We start from the raw sequence: 26,633 nt of genomic DNA, 5'->3' as shown, positions 1-26,633 counted from the left end.
TTACCTTTTGGAGTGCTGCCTCTTCCTAAACCTTATTTTCTTTCTAGCTAGCTATCCATCTACATCTACCTTTGTACTCTACAGTGAAATATCTCATATTTAATTATATGACCACTATGTAAAATACATTTTTCCTATATATCTAACTTTCGAGGCTTGTTTGGGGGACTTCATTCTTCAGACTGCAGCTGACATGTAATGTAAATTAGAAAAGTTATTTTGGTCTTCCTCCTGCACTCAATAGACGTGAGATATGTATGTATGAGTCACACATATAGACAGTCCAAGAACTGTCCTCTCATCACACTAGTGGATGCTTTCTCCCATGCACATCTACAAATTACAATTTGCCATCCTTGAACTTAGCGCCATGCAAATTTCCTATATTGTCAATGCAATTCCACTAGTTTCCCTTTCTAGAGATACATTTAGGAGCGCTCAGTTATAAGTAGTAATGGCCGATTCTGTAACTTAGAGCAAGACTCGGAGTGAGACATACAGCATTTGGAGGCCATAGCTACAGTCCCATCAATTTGGGATGTGATGAAGATTTTTCTGTAGCGTTACGTATTAGATCTCACAGACAGTGGAGAAGAAATGGGCTTGCTCTTTTTGTACGGGGGGATGCATTCAGCTGCCTCTTCCCACCCACATCAGCACAGTCCATAGTTGCAGTACTAAAAGCTTGTGTTCATTCCCCCACACGCCTCCTCCTCCTCTTCTTCTTCTTCTACATCAGCCTCAGTGTCAGCAGCGGCAGCACAGGGAGACGTATCTGCTGCCAGTAAGGAGCCCAGACAACGCCGTGGACGGGAGGACGGTACCATCTGACACTCCAATTCTAATCACGCTCTATTGCTTAAAGCTATTTATTGATCTTAATACTAAAATCCCCAACAAAAGTTCCCGGCTAGGAAGCCCCTTTCCTGGCCGCCCTATCTAGACGTATATATGGATGCTACTGTCAATATCGGACTCTCCCTGTCGGAGCTGTTGATATAATTACGACAACCGTGCCAAGTAGAGCAGCCGTTTCTAACCAGGGCGACGGGCAATTGTGGGGATTCCACTTTACGCTATGTTTATGAGGTAACATTTCCCTGTTTGGAGAATCCGGAGATACAACGGAGCACATCATCTCGTGTTTTTGTATTTCGCTGCTGCCGAATAATGAGCCTGGGCTTAACCTGACAATGCTTCCAGACCGGAGCTTGCCTTCTATTCCCCCCTTAGTCTGTAACAATGCAGATCTCCCTCATTTTCATCTCCAAGGAAAAATCATTCATGACGGGTTGGGGATCTAGACAATAGGAAGCTTCTTTTTTTTTTTCCTACTTTTTTTTTTGCCTGGAGTATTTTTTACCTTCTAATAAATCAGGAGGAATGAACCGGCGGTTGGTTAACATTGTGACAGCATTCCTTGCATTATGCTTTGAGATCAATAACTTAAGGTAGGCAACATGAATAATGCTATCCCCTACATTGACCAACATACGTGTGATATGTGCATGCCTCATTCTCATTGTGTATTATATAATGTGCAATAAATAAGGTTCAATTATTGTCTACGGCAGAAGTTAATAAGTGCACTTGATGCTTGCTGTGTATCCAAAGGAATGAGCATTGCTAGGGAATCAGATCCTACACAGTCACCAATGGAGTCAGAATATGCAAGCAGAGTGCTTGACTAAAGAGGATAAACAATGTACATAAAAACCGTATATAGCATACAAAAAAATTCCGCTATCACGTTATGTAAAATAACACCTGCACTTTTATATGTAACCACTAAAAACTGTGTTAAATGACAAACTCAGCTCTGCTACATCTTCCCATACATGCAAGCAGTCTGGTACATCGTTACGGTTCATGTGGAGGCTACATGTATAACATTCAGCCTGTGGCTATAGAAGCTTAATAATGAGAATATTCCGGTTCAGCGTTCATGTTTTGCCATTTTTCATACATATTCAATATCTGGAAAGGTCATTGGAATTTTTGGATTTAATAAGCTCGAGGATGATTTATTGGATTGTGTTTTAGTAAATTAATTTGTCTAACTGAAAAAAGTAATAAATAAATTTTGTTCTATAAATGATAATACATTAAAACTAAATGCTAAAAATGATACATATTTTATACTATTTATATATCTGGGTTATTTATAGATCCTTTTAATTATACAGCAGTCCCACATGTAGCCCAAATGCATCTACACAGTGGAATTCCCCTTCATCTATCCGCCAAAACTCGATCATGGGTTCTATGTAAAGTGCACTGATGGATGAGGTGACCTTTTAAGTAGCTTTGGACTGAAAAAAACATATTGGGTAATTTGGAGAAAGTATTAGCCAGCAAAGGGGCGGCCATCACTGATTACAGCATCAACATTGCTAATGAAGTCAGGATTATTCCTCCCAGGTTGTTGTACAGGCCTCACGTTACAAATTCGGAGGCTGTTCAGATGCCACGTAGAGTTAACGTTACCTTTGTGAAATACTCCGGGGCTTCCGTGACAACAAATATAGGTCAACCACATTACAGGTCTAAGATAAATGGAAGCCACAGGACATAAAAGAAACACCATGTAAATAAAAATGTCTGCCGTCTGATCTGACTATGAGATTATCCTACAGATTCATAGCAGGGAGACTGACCTGTAACTTTTACTCTTAGGGAAGAATCGTGTGAGCATGGACTGATTTACTCAGAATTAAAACAGACATGATAAAAAGAATTGTCAGAATGAAATATAGAAGCTTGAGTTGTCTGATTTTATAGTATTAAAAGTTGCCTGACAACCAAAATGACCTCTGAGATAAACCCCATTGGGGTCAATACCCATCGTTTCGAAACCACTTTGGTTGAAAAAACTGATAAAACTAGCTAAATAGACTTAGTATGGTGTGCCCAATTCACGGAAAAGGGTGTCATGAAGGGGTATCCTGTGTTCAGAACGGATAAAATTAAAATGATCTAAATAGATTTAGGATAGTGTGTCATGGTAGGACATCATGGTAGGGTATCCCACAATCGGGATCCAGACCAGAAGTCTTCTGTAGGATCCTTTCCACTTCTGGTGTACTTGTGCCTGCCATATATTACATGCCGAATACTGATGCTTATTTGGTTATTGCTTCCCTTGGCAAAATCATGGCAAGAGTGGGCACCAGGGTGGTCAGCTGATAATCCCATGGCCACCTTCTGAAAGGGGTCATCACAGATTGGACACTTCCTTTAATGCATGGGTAATACACTTACACATTCCTGTTTTGTTAAATATTTTTACTGTATCTGTGTATACAGGCATTAAAGGGGTACTTCTGTCTCATCATATGCCTTAATGTATGGATATGCTCTCACTTTATTATCATGTACACTTCCCAGCACAGCAGGTGTATGGGATTAGTGATGAAAGAGGAAAGGAAGTTAAGTACTAGAACCTCAGGGTGGTCCGAGCAGCAATCAGGGAGTGAGAACATATCAAGGTGCAATTAAGTCTACTGTCAGGAACCCCCTTGTAATCTAATTTCAGGTAGTTGTCGCCAAGAGACTGGAGACTGCATACGGAATATTATATAATAAGTAATAGAATAAATAAATAGTAGTAAATAATAAGTAATACTTAACTCCATGCTTTGCTTAGGTCGGCTTACTGTAAAGAACATGACTCCAGGTCTGGGAAATCTCCACCCCAGAGCATGTCCCCTTCCGATTTTTTGGACAAACTCATGGGAAGGACGTCAGGATATGATGCAAGAATAAGACCAAACTTTAAAGGTAAGAGTTTTTATAATCATTATCACTACTGGGTTATAGTAATGGATTCCTCACAGACAGGTGGGGGAAGGATTATTGATCTAATGTAACACAAGGCTCATTTATAACTCACAGATTAGCCAGGCCTAAAATAACCTACTTTACTGTACACAGAAATATAGCCGGTCTCATGAGCTAAATTTGGCATGGAGAAAAAAGTGGAAGTGTTGACAACCAATCATTACATTTTCCAACTCTGGAAAAATGACAACTGCAATCTGATGGGTTATTCTACTTTATGCCTGCACCTGAATAGCTTAATTGGACCCAAATATCAGTTTACATTTAATTTTATATTGCATATTAATTGTTATTTTTGGACTGTCTTTTTGTGTCGGATAAGCCCACAAAATTAACCTGGTCAGAAAGTGTTCTGAAATTGGTAGTCTTTATATTTGACTTCCTTTTTAGTTAAATAATTGGCCCAAAGTGTGCACTGCCATCTTTACCTTGAAATGTTTTTTTGGTAAATTATACATCCCCTTCAGGTACAATTTTAGTGACAGTAAACACTTTTTTTGTTAATGTTTATGTGACTTTCTTGGCTAAGAGATTAAAAGATGTGTACAATACTTGCTACTGTAAAAGTGGCTAAAATGTCAGAATATTGCTCTGCTGAGGCCAAAGACACACAAGGGCACATTTATAAAATTGGCCTACATTGCCCCAAGCAACCAATCACAGTGCAGCTTTAATGTGCTCTTAGAAAATAAAAACTGTGCCGTCATTGGTTGCTTTGGGCAACAAATAAAGATTTTTCCTAATGTAATCCTGTTCAGCTTTTACCAAGCAAAAATGTTATAGTTTTCATATTCTTTTATATGGCGGGCAACCAATACGGCCCCCATTATGTGTCCTGCAATCTGTCCAAGATTTCATTCATAGTTGTATATTTATTTCGCATTACTGTCAAATTAGAAAGATTTGGTCAAAGCTCATAAATCTGAGTAAGCCAAATAGAATTGAAAGTCCTAGCAGTGATATTTATTGATTATTAGAGATGAGTCAAACTATTTGTTGATTTTATAGATTTGGTAGAAATCTGCCATTTTTCAACCACCAAAGCAAAGCTGAAAGTTTTCTTTTTTGCTCCAAACAAATCTTATAAATAACGGAATTATAACGGAAGGTAATCATCTGTACATTTTAGTCTATGTGGAACAGAAGATGAATGGTAAACCTTCCGTTTTTAGTTCCGTTTTTAGTGATCCTCTCATTGGAGCAACATCATTGGGAATCTCAGTCCAAATGGCCGAATTTCTCATTCAGGTTCAGATATGACAGTGTTTATTCCCCCCCAAAATATCCAATCAAATAAAAATATTTGTAATATTGTAATATTTGTATAAGACCTGCTCACCATAATGGTGTTAAAGGGAACCTGTCACCAGGAGACCTATTTTTAGCACTCCCCCAGTCCCCACAGAGCATAGTACATACACTGCCAAAGTGTTTTTGTATAAAAAATTGGTTTTACAGAAAAAAAGATATGTTATATTGTACCTTTCATTAGCATCTGCTGTGTGACTAGGCAGTTGCCAAAAGGGAGGGGCTGGAAAGGAGCAGTCCCCCCCCCACCCTTGGGGAACAGCTTCTCCATGTGACCTTTTCAAATATATGAAAATACCCATCACTGGGCTTAGCGACGCCCCCTGCTCCTCTACAGCCAATCCCAAGTGATGGGAGTTATTCATATATTTGAAAAGGTCACATGTTTCCCAAGGGTGGGGGGGAACTGCTCCTTTTCAGACCCTCCCATTGGGCAACTGCCTAGTCACACAGCAGATGCTAATGAAAGGTACAATATAACATCTTTTTTTCTGTAAAACCTATTTTTTATACAAAAACACTTTGGCAGTGTGTGTACTATGCTCTGTGGAGACTGGGGGAGTGCTAAAAATGGGTCTCCTGGTAACAGGTTCCCTTTAAGGGGATCCAGTAGATGCATGGACACCCCAAATAAGAACAACTAATCTAGAGAGATAGCAAATCTAACACTACAACCGTAGATTCCTTCCAAATGAGAATCTTCACTCCAATGCTTGTAAAAACATTAACTCAAAAAAATGAGCGATTAACGTGTCATGTCATGATTTGACCCCATAGGTACTGTCATCACATGCAGTAGTGGATTATAATATAGGCGGTTTGGGTAGTAGCCCAAAGCCCAAGACTTCTAGGGGGCCCAAGCCTTCTAGGAGGCCCATGCAACCACCCACCAAATTTTATACTGAGAAAAGACCTTCACCCATGAAATCCTCTATCTGTTCATGTTCTTAATACACCTCTACATAACAACAATTTCAGGACCTTTGTAGGTCATCTAAAAGTTCTGAAACCTCATATTCAAAGCGGGTAGAAGGGACACATCCTCCATTCCCCAAGAAGCTGATTCTAGTACCAGATGTAGGAAGTCATTTCAGACCTCCGGGAGCTATAATATTCATACAGTCCAGGGTCCATGGTCTTAATCCTCCCCTCATTACATGGTACCTATGTGTTCAGATCATGACTAAGGTCTGCCAAAACTCCTTGTAGTGTTCATGTTTTTGAAAGCTTTGGAGTAAAGTTTCTAATTCGGAATGAATCCATTGTTGTAGGGCTGGATTTACTGTCTATTTTCACTATATTGGTATAAAGGCTAATCTAGTGGTAAAAACTGTTCTAAAACCTGTCCTGTGTGTGAATACTGGCTTCTCAGTTTTACTGTCAACCACGTCATAAATCTTTTAGCAAAGAAAATTGTTGTAAGATGTGATATAATGTAATATAATCGTTGTAATGTAAAAAAGATCCATTTTACTAATGTCTCTATATGTGCGTATATATAAATATTCATACCCCTCCAAGATCATCTTGCCTCATTCCTGCTGTACACTGCATTAAATATCCATCTTCTCGTGTGTGTCTTCCAGCTATCAATCCATCATGTGATAGACATTGTTCCAATACATTCCATCCATCCATTACCTCAACTGGAATAACATTGATCATGAATAATGGATATCTGGTGAACAAAAAAAAAGCTATATCTCTTTTGAAGAGGAATCCCTCAATGTCCCCTAGCAATTACCTGCAATTGTTAACATACAGTACATTACATGATTCTTGTGTGAGGACATCTGTCACGTTGTAAAATACCGTATATCCTACCGCCAAGAGTTACGGCTGTATTGGCTGCCGGAGAAGCTGCTACATGGACACTTGAGAATTTTTAGCTTCTGACACTTTAACCAATAGTTTTATTTTTCACTTTCTCTATAAGACTAAATACTGTTACATAATGTATTAAACATGTTTATTTTCTACAATGCGTGTTCATTGCTTTTATATGAGATCTTTTGTGTTTGTTTCAAAATCAATTGTTATGTTGAAAGAGGACCACTATGACCCTGATCAATTTGGCATTTGTTTTTCTAAAAATCCATCTACAATTAAAAATATATGGCTATAGAATGCTTATTTGTGAATTACTTTATACTAGCTAAGGGGGTGGCACTCTATTTTTAAGAGGCACCTCCCCCTTGGCTAGAATTGTGAGGGCCACATCTTTTAAAAGGGTGGACAGATTTTTAAAAAACAAACATATATCCCTATACAGGCAATCATCCGGTTATGTACAAGTTAGGTTCTTTAGGATTGTTCTTTAGTTGAATTTGTATGTAAGTCGGAACTGGTTTATTTTATAATTGTATCTCCAGACAAATTATTTTGTCCCAGTGACAACTGGATTTTCCAAATTTTGTGCTGTCATGGGAACAAGGATTATTAATAAAATATCATTACAGACACTTTACAGCTGATCATTGCAGAAAGAATCTAAAAAGCTTCACCACAGGTCACAGTGGGCAGAGAGGTCTGTCTGTAACCAGGGTTGCCTGTACGTCAGGTGTCCTTAAGTTGGGGACTACCTGTATATACATTTATAAATATCTGGCAGCACAAACCGGCCTGGCATAGATCTGCACTCTTTTCTGCTCCTGAACCTTCCGCAAACTTATTGTGAGTGCATGACCCCCCCCCCTCTCCCACCCAATCGGTGAAGAGGGCGGAGTGGTCATAATTCCTTCCTCATTGCAGGGAATTGTGACAAAATTAAGGCTTGTATGCGGGTGTTCAGACGTGCAAGACATGATAAATCCCCCATTGTTGTGAGGTACTTGTTATGGTGCCCCCTGCTGCTTTTTTCTTTTGATTTCCTCCAAAAAAAGGTCAACTACCTATTGCCAGTAGTTACCTAGTAACTGAGCGCCACCAATTTGATCTTTTTCTATATAAAAGGCAAAGTGATTAGCACAGTCAAATAAAATGTATCAGAACACCTGGGGTGCATTAATAGGTAAGAATAAAATCCAAAAATGAAGCAGCACTCCAGATCCTAGCAGATAACAGTGAAGAAGAGTTTATTCTAAAATAAATTCTGGCCAGTTTTGGTCACTTTTCATGGGTTCTCAACCCTGAACCCCCAATGTAGGGTTACTCTGGGCATTGTGCTGCCGTGGACTTTTTTTTTTCTATGTTATGAGACTATACAGGAATGGGAGTAGGTAATAATTTTATGAAAGAAAAATATCACTGTTGTATTAAAATCAGGGAAAATTGATGAGCATTCAAAAATTCTCCGTAAAACATTTTTATTATGATTTATTACAGTAATCTTTATTTGTTGAAGAGTTTCTAAACTCATTAAAAAAATTCCAGTGTGACCCACATATTGGTAAAAATACTAAATTTCATAAGCTTTTTTATTCTTTTACTCTCTGGAGTCCTACACGGATCTCTGCTCGGATGACATGCCGGGCTTGACATGTGATGGTGGCAGTAGTGATGTAGACAGTAAGTCCCTGTCACATGTCAGAGCTGTGGTCTCGGAGACACAGAACAATGGCAAGACAGTAGCAGTGGGTATATATCCTTAGCAATGATAATCCTACTCCTTCATTTATTTTTTGCATAATGTAAGTGGGATTTTTTGGGACTGTTACTTATCTTGCGGCTGTTCTATAGTATATTTAATAATCTTAATAAAACATCTGATGAAAGAAAATGAAGCTTGATCAACCAGGGACATTACTCATAGATCCAGGCACCGTGACTGTGGTCATCTTCCTATATTTGTTATCCCTTTCCTCCTTCCTTCCAAAATTAACTTTTATAATTAGTCTTATGAGCCTGAGGGGCTCTGATGGGGCACTTATTTACCATGTCAATCGGACCACCATTTTCCCTTTTACATGCTATGAGATAACCACAGCGATGCTAGTATTGAGTAGTACAAGGGTTAGTATGGTTAGTGACATGTAAACATGGCTGGTATTTAACTTTGAGTCTACAGACTACTTTCAGCCGGAGGTAACCTTATAGGGTCCGGTCTAATTGTGTAGTTTACACCCTTCAACTATAGATCTCCTTTTATACTTCTTGTATATATACAGCACTTACATTTGTAGTGTAGCCTCTGCTTAAAAAAAAGACTCATATTGATTGTTAGGATTCAGTTGCTTTTCTACTAATCCCATGATGCCTCATCACTGACCATTTAGGAACAGGACCGTATCTGCTAACTGGATTGCCCTATGATATTCTCCATACCATAAGTAATAACCACAGATAACACCTGTATAGATAAGGGAAGTTCACTGTCTTGCTATGCAACTACCAACTAAATACATGGCTGTTCCTCCATGTTGGACTCTTGTACTTATATGAATGGCATACTAGAGCAAAGACCTATAAACAAACAGTCAGACTTCCAAATTCAGATATACATAAAAATGTATAATCTTTATTGGATATCATGTTAGAAAGGAGAAAACAGACATGTGACAATCAGTAACCTGTACTGGAGGGACACAACAACATCAGAGTAGAAAAGGGGGAAGAAGAATCAATAAATAAGTCCAAATACATATATTTCTATTGGTTTCAGTTTGTGGTATATATAGAGGGGGCCAAAATAACCAATGATAGTGCTTATTGCATAGTCTTTATAGAAGGGGCCATCATCTGTACCATATAACAAACAGCATGTTTCCTTAACATATATAAAGTACCTGAGTGGTTGATATCCCACATCTGCTCGGAAGGCTGACACCCTGAGGCGCGTTTCGGCTCGCTGCCTTCATCAAGTTTTCTCTTTTCACCTTTTTAACCTAAAAAAAAAATAAAGATTTTACATTTTTATGTATATCTTATGTCTGGCTTTTTGTATATAGGTTTTTCTATACCATAAGTATATAGTCAGGGAGGCTAATAATAAATAATAATAATAGGCTACGCTGTGAGCTCCTTATTTATAACTAGTAGTAGCTGTCATCGAAATGTCACCCATAGCTTGAAGAGTTATTGTGTGGTACAGGAAGGTCTAATGGATGACACATAGATCTCCAAAGAATCAAGCCTATAAAGCATGGCAAATTCATACCATCCTGATGTCGTATATAGAACAGGTGATAGAATGGGTGACAGAGTGAAAAATATACCACCATAATGGAAACTTTAACTTTAGGTGGAGAGTCCCTACAGCTTAGAAGTGATTATACTACCAATGATTTTCATGTATTACAAGGATCAGACGTGTCCTTGCACGGGCTGTAACCCAGGTGTACACACGGCTGGGTGGAGGTGTGGTGAGCGCTCCTCACCCCTCTACTCTCCATTGAAATCCATTTGGTACGGTGCGGTGAGACACTATGGGGCACATTTACTTACCTGGTCCACATCTGCCACAATTCATGAAGATCGTGCGCCCAATTTCTTGCGTGTGTCGCTTCCCCGATCAGGTCCGCCGGAGTTCACCATCTTCCTCCCGGTCTATGTAAGTGCACTGGATGCGACACAAATGTATTTGTTAAATCCTGAGCGTCCGTTGGCCCTCCCCCCGATTTGTGTCGCGTGAAAGCTGACGCGATTGCGACACAATCAGATCACGTGCAACGCAATCCCCAGCGTGATCCCCAAAAACGTTGGAAAACCCGTCAGAAATGCAGCCGCGGGACCTTAGTAAATAAGCCCCTATGGACTCCATGACCAGTTGCCAGAGACCTCTATGGGGCCGTGATACAGCCCCAATAAATATTGTAGCTCATTCAGAGCAGAAGAATAGCTTCAAGTTGCGTTGAACCCAGTGTATAGTAATGACTTCTATAACAGTGTCATGCTGTGCAACAGAGAGAAATCAATTTATAACTTCTGCGCTTAGCAGTTCAATTTAAGGATACGAAGGAACAAGGAAAGGATTCTTTTTATGTTATCTTTATTATTCCTTTATACGTCTACAGAGTGAGTCAAAAGTCCTAGGACCCTCTTTTATTTTAGAAATAAAAGAGAAGATATCTGAACATTTCTCATACCCCAGCAAGTAATAAGTGAGCGTACCTACCTTATAGGCTATATCTGGAACAGAGCCACCAAAATTAGATCAAGAGCAAGTTTTTTCCAATGAAAGGTGCTCATATAACAAATCAAAGAAAGCCAGAATTGTCTCAGGAACCACCCTTCATCCAGGAGTACCAAATATGAAATCTTCCTTATTAGTCAGACACTAAGGGGGTATTTATCAGGGCTTCTGCCCCACTCCAGCTTATTGCTAGCACTTGCGATTACTTCCCCCTTTTGCGCCATGGAGAGGGAAACTATCCTGTGGACCTTATTTAACATCTTTAGTCTGTTAAGTCAAGGTCCATGTGGCTGCTCCCAAAAACCCCAAAAAACAACTGCACTAGAATCAATGAGTATATATAAATGGTGTAGTATTCTAAGTGATTCTTGTTTTCAGCATTTCCTATAGTCTCTGGTTCAGCACACTCCAGTCCATCTCTGCGGGATTTAGGTTGGTCATGTAATAGGGAATCCCAAATAATCTGATGCCTCATCTGCCTTCTTTGTCATATAATTCCTATATAGCCTGGAGGTGTGCTTCAGGACATTGTCTTCTTAGAGAGTAGTAATGTAATTAATTGTCTAATTTTAATTAAATGTCTAATCATACCTCCTTTTACTGATTCACCATACCTCATTACCTCCTACCACATGGATCCCTGAATTAAAATTCTTGCCTGCAGGTCCATACTTTCTGGTTCTTCTCAATACAGAGGTGGTGACTACCGGTACTTACTTCTTTCACTGGAAGACCCACAGTACCTTGGAACTGGAGTGGGCAGTAGAAGTAGGACCATTAAAAATAAATTCATGTTTCAGGAGTGTGAGCTGCTACACACTGCTTTACTTCTAGCTAGCTACATTGAGCTGCTATACACTGCTTTATGTCTAGCTCTCTACATTGAGCTGCTACACACTGCTGTACTCCTAGCTCTCTACATTGCTACTCCTAGCTCGCTACATACTGCTTTATGTCTAGCTCTCTACATTGAGCTGCTACACACTGCTTTATGTCTAGCTCTCTACATTGAGCTGCTACACACTGCTTTATGTCTAGCTCTCTACATTGAGCTGCTACATACTGCTTTATGTCTAGCTCTCTACATTGAGCTGCTACACACTGCTTTATGTCTAGCTCTCTACATTGAGATGCTACACACTGCTTTACTCCTAGCTCTCTACATTGAGCTGCTACACACTGCTTTACTCCTAGCTCTCTACATTGAGCTGCTACACACTGCTTTATGTCTAGCTCTCTACATTGAGCTGCTACACACTGCTTTATGTCTAGCTCTCTACATTGAGCTGCTACATACTGCTTTATGTCTAGCTCTCTACATTGAGCTGCTACACACTGCTTTATGTCTAGCTCTCTACATTGAGATGCTACACACTGCTTTATGTCTAGCTCTCTACATTGAGCTGCTACACACTGCTTTATGTCTAGCTCTCTACATTGAGATGCTACACACTGCTTTATGTCTAGCTCTCTACATTGAGATGTGCAACACCCTCGTCTATGCAATGGCGAAGGAGTGCTTGCGAATAAGCCCCACAGCATTTCATCACATCACACAGGGGACATTGCAGTGGTAGCTCCTGCCTGGCAAAGCAGGAGTTAAGTGTTTTGTATGATTCAAGATCTGTCATCCAATCACTTGTATTGCATTCTGTCTAATGTAAGCTGAGATGTAATTGGAGGAGCAGCCACCACCTGACCAGAGGAGTTACAAAACCCCTGGCCAGGAATGTTCTAGAGGGAGTCTCTCCCAGGAGGGAGAAGAGACCAGTCCTGGTCAGACCTGAGGGTCTGCAGGACATCAGCTAGAGTTTAGATTTAGCCTAGCTCAGATCAGAAGAAGCAGACTGGGTTATCCCAGTCCAGACTCTATTCAGCCAGCATACCATACCAGAGCAGGAAGAGCCTAGCCCCTGCCTCTGAAGAGTGGAGCTAATAGATAACAGTTAGTGAGGAAAGGGGTATCATCCTACCTTCAAGGGTGATACCTGAAGCACTCCAGGACAAGCTGAAGCTTCCTATTAGGACACAGCTACCTCCCAGCCTGCCCTCTGCATCCAGGCTGGCGACCTACCTCCTGTGGCTTCCTCCACGTACATCTCAGCACTCCACTACTCTGTTAAAGGCACGTTGCTGCGGTTCCTGTCGGTTCCAATAAAGAACTGTAAGTTGTTTTTGTTCAACCTCTGCCTCCGTCTGGTCCCTGCTACTCCAACTACCATCATCACAGGCACCCTGTCCACCACACAGAGACTTATACTCTAGACACCAAAGGGTTGCCCCAGGGAGATCCGCTATAGCAGCCTCTCCCCCATCATTTCTTGCCAACACCACCCTGCTGGAGACCTGCCAGGCTGTAGGACAGCCCTCCGGTTCCCCATACCAAGCACCGTGACACTAGCGTGCCTAGGCCGCAACCGCCAGCCACTCAGGTACTGCGGGCCCCGGCTGACTCCAGGCCCCGAGAAAAGGCTAGGCCCTGGTGGGGGATGTTGCAGATGCTACACACTACTTTACTCCTAGTTGTCTACATTGAACTTCTACACACTGATGTACTCCTAGCTCTCTACACTGAGGTGCTGCACACTGCTTTACACCTAGCTGTCTACATAGAGCTTTTACAACTAGCTTTACTCTGAATATTAAGCTACTGCAAACTGCATTACCTATAGCTCTCTACATTGAGATGCTACACACTTCTGTATACTTAGTTTTCTATGTTGAGTTGCTACACATTCTTAAAACTATTGCAGGCCTCTGGTGGATTACAGTAGTATTTACACAGGGGGAGTGGCAGTTCAGCTATATTACTGCAATATAAATCCATTTTTCCATGGTCAAACCTGCTGGCATGTTCCTATTAGACATTTTGTGCTCTTTTATAGTAATAGAACTATAGAAAAAGAAGTACAGGTTTAAACCTGGCCTAAAATCTAGGTAATTTAGGTAACATATTCTATGCTTCATTTAAAGGGCTAGTCCATTAACACCTTAATGACATGTGACTTACCTTTATGTCACTCATTAGTAAAGGATGTAAGGAGATGGCTCAAGGGATAAGTGTGCAATCACAGGTGTTAACTCATTAAGTTTCAAATGTGGTGGAAACACTTAGTGTTGAGATCCCCTAAGACTCAAGTACCCTAGGGGGGCCAAAAGTATAACATTTAAAAATATTAAATAAAATAAAAAGTTCAAACCACCCCCTTTCCCTAGAAAATAAAAATAAATATAATCATAAAAATGTAAGTCATCCCCGCATCACAAAATTCCCGATCTATAAAATTATAAAAATTGCCTAAATTTCCAAATTGCCACTTTTTCCATTTCACAATACATAAAAATTTTAAGTTTTTAAAAAAATCTATTAATACATAACAAAACCTATACGGATTTGGTATCTCTGTGATCGTACCAGACCAAAGAATAAATAGGAGGATTACTTTTTAAGGCAAATTGCAAGCTGTGTCCTTTCTTACTTTTTTTTTATTTGGTTGAAAATAAGATGATTACCTTTTAAGCTGCCTATGGAGAGGGAGAGGCATGAGGAGCACCCCCACTTCATTCTTACATTTCTTTTAGGACCACCAGGATGAAGGATTGTAAACCAAGCACACTGATATACTGGTGTGTGCCCCCACTGGCAGGTTCTACTTTTTTTTAGCTGCTTATGCTTTTGAAGTGATGCTTTAGCTTTAGAAGTGATGCAATGAATAAGCCCCACAGCATTTCATCACATCACACAGGGGACATTGCAGTGGTAGCTCCTGCCTGGCAAAGCAGGAGTTAAGTGTTTTGTATGATTCAAGATCTGTCATCCAATCACTTGTATTGCATTCTGTCTAATGTAAGCTGAGATGTAATTGGAGGAGCAGCCACCACCTGACCAGAGGAGTTACAAAACCCCTGGCCAGGAATGTTCTAGAGGGAGTCTCTCCCAGGAGGGAGAAGAGACCAGTCCTGGTCAGACCTGAGGGTCTGCAGGACATCAGCTAGAGTTTAGATTTAGCCTAGCTCAGATCAGAAGAAGCAGACTGGGTTATCCCAGTCCAGACTCTATTCAGCCAGCATACCATACCAGAGCAGGAAGAGCCTAGCCCCTGCCTCTGAAGAGTGGAGCTAATAGATAACAGTTAGTGAGGAAAGGGGTATCATCCTACCTTCAAGGGTGATACCTGAAGCACTCCAGGACAAGCTGAAGCTTCCTATTAGGACACAGCTACCTCCCAGCCTGCCCTCTGCATCCAGGCTGGCGACCTACCTCCTGTGGCTTCCTCCACGTACATCTCAGCACTCCACTACTCTGTTAAAGGCACGTTGCTGCGGTTCCTGTCGGTTCCAATAAAGAACTGTAAGTTGTTTTTGTTCAACCTCTGCCTCCGTCTGGTCCCTGCTACTCCAACTACCATCATCACAGGCACCCTGTCCACCACACAGAGACTTATACTCTAGACACCAAAGGGTTGCCCCAGGGAGATCCGCTATAGCAGCCTCTCCCCCATCATTTCTTGCCAACACCACCCTGCTGGAGACCTGCCAGGCTGTAGGACAGCCCTCCGGTTCCCCATACCAAGCACCGTGACACTAGCGTGCCTAGGCCGCAACCGCCAGCCACTCAGGTACTGCGGGCCCCGGCTGACTCCAGGCCCCGAGAAAAGGCTAGGCCCTGGTGGGGGATGTTGCAGATGCTACACACTACTTTACTCCTAGTTGTCTACATTGAACTTCTACACACTGATGTACTCCTAGCTCTCTACACTGAGGTGCTGCACACTGCTTTACACCTAGCTGTCTACATAGAGCTTTTACAACTAGCTTTACTCTGAATATTAAGCTACTGCAAACTGCATTACCTATAGCTCTCTACATTGAGATGCTACACACTTCTGTATACTTAGTTTTCTATGTTGAGTTGCTACACATTCTTAAAACTATTGCAGGCCTCTGGTGGATTACAGTAGTATTTACACAGGGGGAGTGGCAGTTCAGCTATATTACTGCAATATAAATCCATTTTTCCATGGTCAAACCTGCTGGCATGTTCCTATTAGACATTTTGTGCTCTTTTATAGTAATAGAACTATAGAAAAAGAAGTACAGGTTTAAACCTGGCCTAAAATCTAGGTAATTTAGGTAACATATTCTATGCTTCATTTAAAGGGCTAGTCCATTAACACCTTAATGACATGTGACTTACCTTTATGTCACTCATTAGTAAAGGATGTAAGGAGATGGCTCAAGGGATAAGTGTGCAATCACAGGTGTTAACTCATTAAGTTTCAAATGTGGTGGAAACACTTAGTGTTGAGATAAAAATATTAAATAAAATAAAAAGTTCAAACCACCCCCTTTCCCTAGAAAATAAAAATAAATATAATCATAAAAATGTAAGTCATCCCCGCATCACAAAATTCCCGATCTATAAAATTATAAAAATTGCCTAAATTTCCAAATTGCCACTTTTTCCATTTCACAATACATAAAAATTTTAAGTTTTTAAAAAAATCTATTAATACATAACAAAACCTATACGGATTTGGTATCTCTGTGATCGTACCAGACCAAAGAATAAATAGGAGGATTACTTTTTAAGGCAAATTGCAAGCTGTAAAAACAGAGCCCACAAGAAAATGGCACTGGAGCAGTCTCTCGCCAAGTTCACCGCTTTTGGAAATTTTTTTCCCACTTCCCAGTACACGGCATAGACAATAATATACAATTGAAAGTACAATTTGCTACTCAAAAAACAAAGGCCTTATAAAGCTCTGCAGATGGAGAAATAAAAAAACTTATGGATTTTTAAAGAAGCAAACAAAAAAGCAAAACAGTAGGAAGGGGTTAAAATCAAATCCAAAATATTTGAATCTAAACATTTTGATTGAATGTCTTAGAATTCTAATTCCATCTACAATCCAATTATAAATCCCAGTTTGTCAATGATGATTGACTTTCTTCAAATTCGCATATATATTAAAAATAATGAACTGTTTCGGCGATCGGCATGGTAATAGCGCAAATCATCCATTCAATGGGAAATGGTAATGGGGAAACGCAGAGCCGCTAGATTAAACTGGGCCGCGGTTCTCCTTGTTTATGGCTTTGTTTTAATGCAGATAGCTTCAATACCATTTTAATGATAGATTATCTCGAAAAAAACGTGAATCCTTACCGTGTTGGGTATCGGTGTTCACATGTCCTCGCAGTGTGTTGCTCCAGCAGATTGAGTTTACACTAAATAAGCAATCTCTGTAACATTACTCAAGCTGAGATTTCTGTGTTCATTTGTAATTAGCTCAACATCAAAGATTACAATTGCATTTTATTGCCGCTTAGATCCATACACGAGGAGTTAAAGGGACGCTGTATGCTCCATGCAGGGAAGCCGCTGTTATCCAGGTTTCTTTTTCACTAAAAGGTCATTTTTGCCCGTAGGTGAGGAGCCAAAGTGTCATCTATGTAGGGCACGGCACTGGAATAGTTCTGACACTTGTACTATGATATTGTTAGTTTGCTGCTTGAGATAATCCCTTGTGAAACCGTTTTCAAAAGCATTAGCATATAACATTTACTGCGACATGTTCGGTACAAGTCATTAGGGCTATTTATAGTAGAATCACATTCAGTACCCATGGCCATATTGTAGGGAGCGCAGATTGGGCAACTGCCCTGGGGCCTCCACAGCTTGAGAACCTGGGGGATCTCCACCATCTATGTTTAGAATTGGTTCAAACAAGCCTTTTTTTTACCACGGGGAGTCAAAGGATTCCCTTTTATTTTAGAAACAAAAGAGAAAATGACATATCTGCATCACCTCAGCCAGTATTGGATGAGCAGCAAATATTTTAGGTTATTTTTAGAACATGGCCATCTTGAAAGTTGCCATATTGGATCCAGGTCAATTTTTTCCAATGAGAACGTGCTGATGTGGCATCTCACAGAAAATGAGATGTCTCAGAAATGCTACTAACAAATTTTCAATATCTCTTGTGGCTCAGAAGTTATCAATACAGAGACACTCCCAGGGGTGTAACTAGGAGAGACAGGGCCCCATAGAAGACTTCTGCAGGGGCCCGTTCCTCTTAAAAAAATGTATACATTAGTACACATACATTTATACAATTATATACACAGACACATTTATAAACACACATAAAGTTGTATACTCATACACACACATTTTTACATTCATACAATCATGCAATCCAGTGGCTGCTGACAACACGGAAGTAGACAGCAGGATGCTAGAGATGAGAGATTTCTTGTCTGAGTTCCTGTGTACTGTGTATGATGTGCTTATTATGCTCTACAATGTGCAGTACACTATGTATAAAATGGTGAGCATCTTCCATTCGTTAGTGAAGAAGTTGGATGACGGGGCCCCCTGACACTATGGGCCCCATAGCAGCTGCTATGTCTGCTACCACTGTCGTTACGCCCCAGGACTCTCCATAGATTTTAATGTGATTTTATAACATTTGGATCCAGTGCCTTCAGCTCTAGGTTCAGCACCAGGGACAGCACGTTGAACAAGTGAAATACAGTAGCTGCGCATCACAGGAAACATACATGGTCTTGACATTCAATGTCAAGAGATATTGCAAAAAAACGTTAAGCAGCCAGACTACAATTAAAGATTGTAGAAGATCATTTGTGTTATACTTTTAACTCATGGTAGACTGAAAAGTCCAAAAGTTAGACTTAGGCTATATTCACACTGCCGTTGCCCGCCCGTACCGTACCGTAGCGGGCAACGGCAGTGCACGGGGAGAGGAGGAGGAGGTGAGCGCAGCTCACCCCCGCCCCTCTCCATAGCAACCTATGGCGCACGGCGCCATATTACGGGAAAAGATAGGACAGGTCCTATCTTTTTCCCGGGTACGGAACGGTACGGTGCCGCACGTGCGCCCATTGCTGCCTATGGGGGACGTATATCGGCCGTATATACGTCGGCCGTATATACGTCCCCCATACGTTAGTGTGAATGTAGCCTTACTTTGAAATGTATCTTATTTTAGCTTCTAATGTGCTTATTTATATAAAAAAAGGCTTTAGAATTATTCAAATGAGCATGAGGGGCTCCAGGCTTCATAGCTGTTAGTGGATCCTGCAGCTTCTTAGGATCATTGCGTCACTTCTAAAGCTTTTTTTTTTTTTACATAAAAACAAAAGCATAAACAGCTAAAAAAGAGTAGAAATTGCCAGTGGGGGAACACACCAGTATATCAGTGTGCTTGTTTTACAATCCTTCATCCTGGTGGTCCTATAAGAAATGTAAGAATGAAGTGGGGGTGCTCCTCATGCCTCTCCCTCTCCATAGGCAGCTAAAAAGTTAATCATCTTATTTTCAACCAAATAAAAAAAAAGTAAGAAAGGACACATTTGTATAAATAAATGACAGATTATCTGCAAATGAATAGGTTGTAACTCCTACTGAAGAACTAAAATATTGCACTACGGCTTTTTTAATAATTTCACCATGATGTCTTTACCCGTAGCTTTCATCTTAAAATAGATATTGGAAAATCAATCATGATCCCATTGACCTCACGTTTTTTGTAATGTGTGTATCGCTTCTCTGCCTTTTGGCTAAGATCAAATGTAGTATGCCATAGTTTTTAAGTGTGGAAACAAAATATTAGGTGATTTACCAATATACAGGCGGTCCCCTACTTAAGAACACTCGACTTACATACGACCCATAGTTACAAACGAACCTCTGGATATTGGTAACTTATTGTATTTTAGTCCTAGGCTACAATAAACAGCTGTAACAGTTATCACAGGTGTCTGTAATGAAGCTTTAGTGTTAATCCTGATTCTTATGACAACCCAACATTTTTAAAATCCAATTGTCACAGAGACCAAAAAAGTTCTGGCTGGGATTACAATGATAAAATATACAGTTCCGACTTACATACAAACTCAACTTAAGAACAAACCTACAGACCCCATCTTGTATGTAACCCGGGGACTGCCTGTACATCTAGTAATAGTTCTGCTCTGCCTTCTTGATATGTAAAGTGAAGCCTCCGGTCTTTTACCTCATCAGCCAGAGATTCCTGTCCATAAAATAGCCACAGATGGAGGGTCATGTGATCTATAATCTTCAATAAATAATCGCCCTGCCAAGACCTTAATGTTATATTCATGAATACTACCATAAGATCCTGTCAGGGCAATTGTTCATGGACAGTTAGAGATCATATGACCCTCCATCTGCAGCCATTGTATGGTCAGGTAAGAGACAGGAGGCTTCAATTTACATATAAAAAAAGTGGTGCAGAACAATTAATAGATTATGATTAAATAACCTAATATCCTGCCTCCTTCACTATTACTACTAGAACTTGATCTAAGCCATAAAATTATATAAAGTATAAGTTCCCAAATATTTTGGTGTCCTCTCAATTCATGTAAAATCAAAAAATGTATCATGGTTGACAAAACATCATCATGTATCTTGTATAGACTTATCCTGCAGTCATGCTCCTTTCTAATTGGATTAGCACATTAAAAACATTTTTTTAAATGATCAATGTTATATATATGTGATTTTTGTATATTCCATCCATGATTTTATGTATTTCTTGTATTTTTGTTGAGTGCTTGTCTACCCATCCTATAATAAAATGATTCTCCTGTGGTAGGGAGAATGATCCATTAGTAGTCGGTACAAATTGATATTCTGACCAACCGCGTGTGTCATCGACTCAGTTGTCTGTATCATTCGATTTTCTTTTCGCACTAAGTACATTTACAAATGTGTCCAGCTCTTTCCATTACTGTTTGTGTCATTATGCAAAGCTTGTAGAATTCCACATTCTCCCTGATCAGATTCAACAACTACTGTAGAATGTAATGACGTGAAAAAGCTCCGACCCTGCTTACAGCTTTTACATTTAGCTTCCCATTATGAGACATTCACAGCATTGTACTCCACGTTATTTCATTTTCATGTTCCAAAAAAACTCAAAAAATTACATTTTTGCATTTTTATGTTTTATTTAAAATGCACACACTCATAATGCTTGTAGCCATGCTTGTTTTTGTGCAATATGCTTTTTCTTCCTCTCGGTTACCTCCCAATCTGTACCAGCCTGTACAGATCAGAGTCATTCCTTATTTTGCTTCCATATGTATTGCAACATTCTTATTGCATTCCACAGGTCCTCCAGTAAACGTTACTTGCAATATTTTTATAAACAGTTTTGGATCCGTCACAGAGACCACCATGGTAAGTTTCAAGTGCACTGGCTGATGGCCAGATGGTAATGATTGTACAATGAACAAAAATGTGTCATTTTTTTTTTCTTCTATTTATTGTTTTAACTTTTAGGTCCTCCTGTAAATGTTACCTGCAACATATTTATCAACAGCTTTGGTTCAATAGCAGAAACCACAATGGTGAGTGGTACTGACCATTGAATCTACCCTGCTTAGAAGATGGACATGTCACTTAATCCAATCTAACGGAAAAAAAAATTTTAAAAAAAATTATCATATAAATACAAAAAACAAAAGGACTGGTCAATACTGTAGTCACGAATGGTTCTTCAATAAAGGACTACACATTTTGAAAAAAAATGATCAATGCCAAAAATAGCTATAAAAATTCAAACAAAAAATATTCCTCGTCTGCTTTTAAATTTAATTTTGCGATTTTATCCAAGAGCAAAATCCTTTAGATCCTGAAGAGCAATCAGAGAGAGAGAGGTCGCATGTCTCCATCTTTGCAGGATGTCGTTCAATGAGATTAACTGCATAATGCACGCGCTTACAAATGCTTGCATTACCTTCTATCTAATCCTCTCATTTCATTTTACTGTATATTCCAAAAAAATGTACACATCAATGGTCATTATTGCCTCCATATGAGAAAAAAATGCACTTGCACATGCTAAGAGATAAAATTTACAAAATGATCCCGCCTCCTGATTCTAGAACTGTTCTATGTTATTGTATGTAATTATAGGTTTATATCCAGCAGATATTTCAACCATATAAAAATTGTTCTTCATTGATGTTTTTTATTATAGCTACAACATTTAATATAGCACTGTGCATGTGATTTTTTTTTGTGATCAACTTTCAAAAAATAATTTTTATTCCGAAATTAATTTCAAATGTTAAGGGAAAATGAGTAAAATTGTGGAACTTCACATATTTGTAATAATGTTATGCTTGGAATATTGTATCCAAAAACAATCCCACTAAAAATGGACAATAAAATCTTCGTGGAATATAATATGAACGTCTGATACAAAAACCCATAATGCTATAAATAAATGAATACAACAAAACTCAATATCAGTAATCACAAAACAAAACTTAAATAATTTGTTAATAGCTTTTATGATTCACACAATTTGATGGGCCTTCTAAGTGGGAGTAGTTATCTCCAAGATAGCCGCCTTCTACAACTACAACTCCCATGATCCCTCAGTTCTCAATAAAAACTCTTCCCTTTTATGCTCTGCTCCAAGTGATGATGTAACAGACTGTCCGGCTCTGTTACCATAGTAATGATGTGTAACTGCCATCATTGCACATTACCTCTGAGATGGGTCTCACCACAACACTGGCCGCACTGGATGCACTGGAACCAACCGACTACAGCCAAAGATAGTGATGTTCACATAACTGCCACAGGAGTAGGACAAGTGGAGTGAAACATCAGCCATGTTCTGTCCTGTGTCTCCTCCAATGGGACAAAATCAATGGACTGATTAAAGGGCCAGTAGCATTTTAATTCTTCATTATAGTTACATAAATGTCCACAACGTTTTTCTGCTTAGTGGAACAAAATTTTAAATAACAACTAATTACATATTAGCTTATATTTTAATGACCCATTTGAATATGAATTATGTTTATTTATGGAATACCCCTTTAATTACACTTCCTGAGAGGTACATCAGTCAATTTCAGGAAAAATTGTTAAAAATGTAATGTTAGGTGAAATTTCTTCAAAAGACCTCCTTACTCCTTACAGGCTTACTGTACCTGAGCCTGGTTGGTGGCTGCATTGCTGCTCAGGTGTCTAAAAATATGTGGAGCTTATGTGCAGTACCTCATACCACCCATGGTTAGGGCAGGAGCTATTTTTGGAATGTAGTAGCCATATTTTTTAACCTCTGAACAATCCCTTTAAAAGGTTTACTAATTTGCATTAGGAACTAGGCATAAATGGTCATTGGTCCATTAATGACCACTAAATCCAAAATAACTCTACATAGATCCCAATTTATGAAAAGCTCCGCCCTTCTAGTGAGCCCCATTCCTATGTTTTCAAATCAAGACTGGAAACAAATAAAAATTTATAAAAATTAAGGAGTGTTCCGAAAGATTCCTGTGAGCCTACTGTATCTACTTCTCCTGTACTAGTGTACAGACTACTTCTAGGTGCACCATATCTTTAAAAATCCAGGATGGCTTCACATTATTTGTAAAGAATCTTATGATTTTTTGACCATAAAAACAACATAACCAAAAATGTGGATTTTTCTCCATTATGTAATAATTCTTAATACAAACAATAAGTTTTGCCAACATCATGCATAAAATCTAGCAGAGTGCTGCGTGTGATTACAGGTTTGCCCTCACATTTCCTCCGAGAGACATGAGCCTTTGCAGGGTGACAGACAGTCTAATTACACCCCTAATGCGTCGCTGTAGGGATAGGAAGATACAAACAAGAGCTCAAGCACCACACACTGAGGAGACTCAAACAAATTCCTGCTTCCGTTAAAGTGGAAATTATCAGCTTCAGTGAAAGGATTATCAATACATACAAAGTTGACCAACAATGACTGATATCAGTAAGCAGTTACCTTCAGTACGGGTGGCATACTGCAGCATGATAAAGTCATCGAGAAACCTAAAAGTCTGTATAGATAAAACATAAGCTCATCAAACATTGCTCATCCCAACAACCGTTTTCCATACAACCACTCAAATCAATGAGTCATGGTGGAGTATTGAGCCACTAAATAGGACAGTTGATTGTAGGAAAAGACTTGTTAGGCTAGTTAGTAGTCGGACATCAACCAATCAGATTTTTTGGAACTTGGAACGGTCCCTTCCAGGCTAGTTAGTAGTCGGACATCAACCAATCAGATTTTTTGGAACTTGGAACGGTCCCTTCCAGGCCAGTTGCCTACAAGCGCGGCTGTTTTTTTCTGGAAAAACCCTGAGGCTGCACAGAGCATTTTTCTTGGACCAAATACACTCACAGGTAACTGGCCTTACACCAGATTGAGTAGAGCTTGATTAGAATTTACAATATTGACCCATCAACTACAATCCCATTATGGCATTATGTCCTCCACCTTACTATGACCACTCTGTGTGGGTTGATGGTAGATCTGGATCTCGATTTTTTCCTGATACAAAATCTCTAAACATAACTAAACGGTGACACATTCTACACCCTGGCATTTGTCAGATATGTCCCTCTAAATGCAAAAAGGCACCAGCACCTCTCCTATTAAGAAATGCAGGTTAGTCCTGGAAAAGTTTGGACTGCAGACAAGTTTAGACATGTGAATTTAGGTAAGTAGAATAAAGTTACATTCACACCTAGAGTTTTAGATACATTTGGGGACATTTATCAAGCCCTGAAATAATTGCAATTCCTTAAAAACTGCCAGTGATGGCGATTAATTTCCTTTTTCCGTGGCCCACTTGGTTTGGAGCAAAAAGGTGGGCAAGAAGATGGAGGTGAATTGAGCCAGGGCACACTATGAAGCCTGCGGCTCTTCAAGCCTGATTGGTCACTGGTAACAGCCCAATGGCAAAGCCTGGCCTAGAATTATACCCCAGCACTGTCCTCCTGCCGTGTACAGCATGGGGGGGGGGGGCCAGGGTTTCATCATCGGGCAATGGAATATGATAAATGTCCCACATTCAGCAAATACGCCAGGATAGCCTATGTATTCATAAACTTATTCCTTTAGCCTTCATCTGCACATTATACATTGCAACAAGGAAGAAATACTTGATGGAAAATGCACCAAGCTACGTTTTTCCATCCTGCTTCCTTCACCACAACGATATAAGAGAGGAGGCCATCATAAAGGATGGTTCAGGGGGGTAACTAGGAGAGGCAGGGCCCCATAACAGGCTTTTGAATGGGACCTCCATACTCTAACGGAAAATATATTACAAATATATTTGTATACTCACACATTTATACACTGATATATACATTTAAACACTTACACATATCTGTCCCAGTAGCTGCTGACCATATGGGGGAATTAGAGATAAATGATCCCTAGTCCTGACATTCTGCTGTCTCATCCCACTTTCTGATCTGCCGATTCATGCTGTGTACTTTGGAAGATGTGCACTGTTATATACATATTATGCATTACAATGTGCAGCATAATATGTATATAATGGTGCACATCCTCCATTCTTTAGTATGTTGAGACCCCTGACATTAGGGGCCCCATAGCATCTTCTAAGGCTGCTACCACTGTAGTCCTCCTATGCAGGATGTATACAACTGTATGGCCTCCATCCCCGACCTCCACTGAGCATGTGCGGTGGGGATTACCCAGTGATGTAATGTTTATATAAAGACGCTGACATCACTGGGGAAATACCCTGAACATTTCCACTTTTAGGAGGGAGGTGGAACAGGAGGATGGATACACAGGAGTTATCCACCACAGGTATCATTGCAACGTAAGTCTAAAAATGTAGTGTTATGTTAACTCCTATATAATAAGTGGAATTTAATTATTAAGTCTGCAGATAAAGGGTAAATTATGCGTCCTCACTGCCCTAATTGCATTCACGGCTATTTACTCTGATGTTTAGCAAATTTTCACATTTCAAAATACATATTTTGCATCTCTATGAACTGCAAGTCACAACAAGACAGCAACTCCATATGGACACAGCAATAAATTGGAACACACAGACAATGAGGAATCCTCGCTCTGTATCAGAGTTCAATGAAGCCTGCACTTTCCAAGCTTAGGAATGGGAAAGGGATCCAGTGATTTGATTGAACTGTTTTGGCATTACTAGGATAACAACATCTATTTTTCACTGATCTACATACCATATGGCATATGGAGGCCATTTAAAAACCCATCAACTCATTGCAACACCATTGTGTCCCAAAACTGCAATGCATAATTTGTTCATATCAGATTAATTATGGTTATTTGTTGTGCATTGCTGGAGTGGAGGCTAATACAGTCTGTTGTGTTGTGGGATTCGCAAAAAGCTGTTACGCTGTAACCAGGATTTATGTGCACTATGAAAACACTGCGATACTCTTCAGGATATTATTTTTTTTTTTTTTTTACAATTTTAACCAAAATAATTGTTTTGATTTTCTGAAAGTCAATTTGCACATTTCTGTGTATTGTCATCTGCAGCTGTAACGTAATAATTATTT

The 26,633-nt window shown here is 39.6% G+C and overlaps 1 protein-coding gene and 1 pseudogene across 3 annotated transcripts in view; both read left to right on the top strand.

Annotated features, from left to right (window-relative positions):
• The first annotated feature begins 637 nt into the window (after positions 1 to 637).
• GLRA2 (glycine receptor alpha 2) overlaps positions 638 to 26,633 on the top strand; it is a 118,831-nt gene continuing 92,835 nt past the window's right edge. The window contains exons 1-3 of one of the 3 annotated variants that reach the window (XM_072138469.1): positions 638 to 1,451; positions 3,647 to 3,780; positions 21,385 to 21,452. In XM_072138469.1, coding sequence (XP_071994570.1) covers positions 1,384 to 1,451; positions 3,647 to 3,780; positions 21,385 to 21,452 — 270 coding nt within the window. In that variant the 5' untranslated portion in view covers positions 638 to 1,383. Of the gene's footprint in view, positions 1,452 to 3,646; positions 3,781 to 21,384; positions 21,453 to 21,554; positions 21,623 to 26,633 lie in introns of those variants that run through there. The other 2 variants (XM_072138468.1, XM_072138470.1) reach the window with 2 other exon arrangements.
• Positions 19,785 to 19,986, top strand: LOC140120134 (U2 spliceosomal RNA; annotated as a pseudogene).

The sequence above is a fragment of the Engystomops pustulosus genome, chromosome 2 (genome assembly GCF_040894005.1).
Source record: "Engystomops pustulosus chromosome 2, aEngPut4.maternal, whole genome shotgun sequence".
NCBI lineage: Eukaryota > Metazoa > Chordata > Amphibia > Anura > Leptodactylidae > Engystomops > Engystomops pustulosus.
The sequence above is the reverse complement of the archived record's forward strand: the minus strand, read 5'-3'. Positions and strand labels throughout refer to the sequence as shown.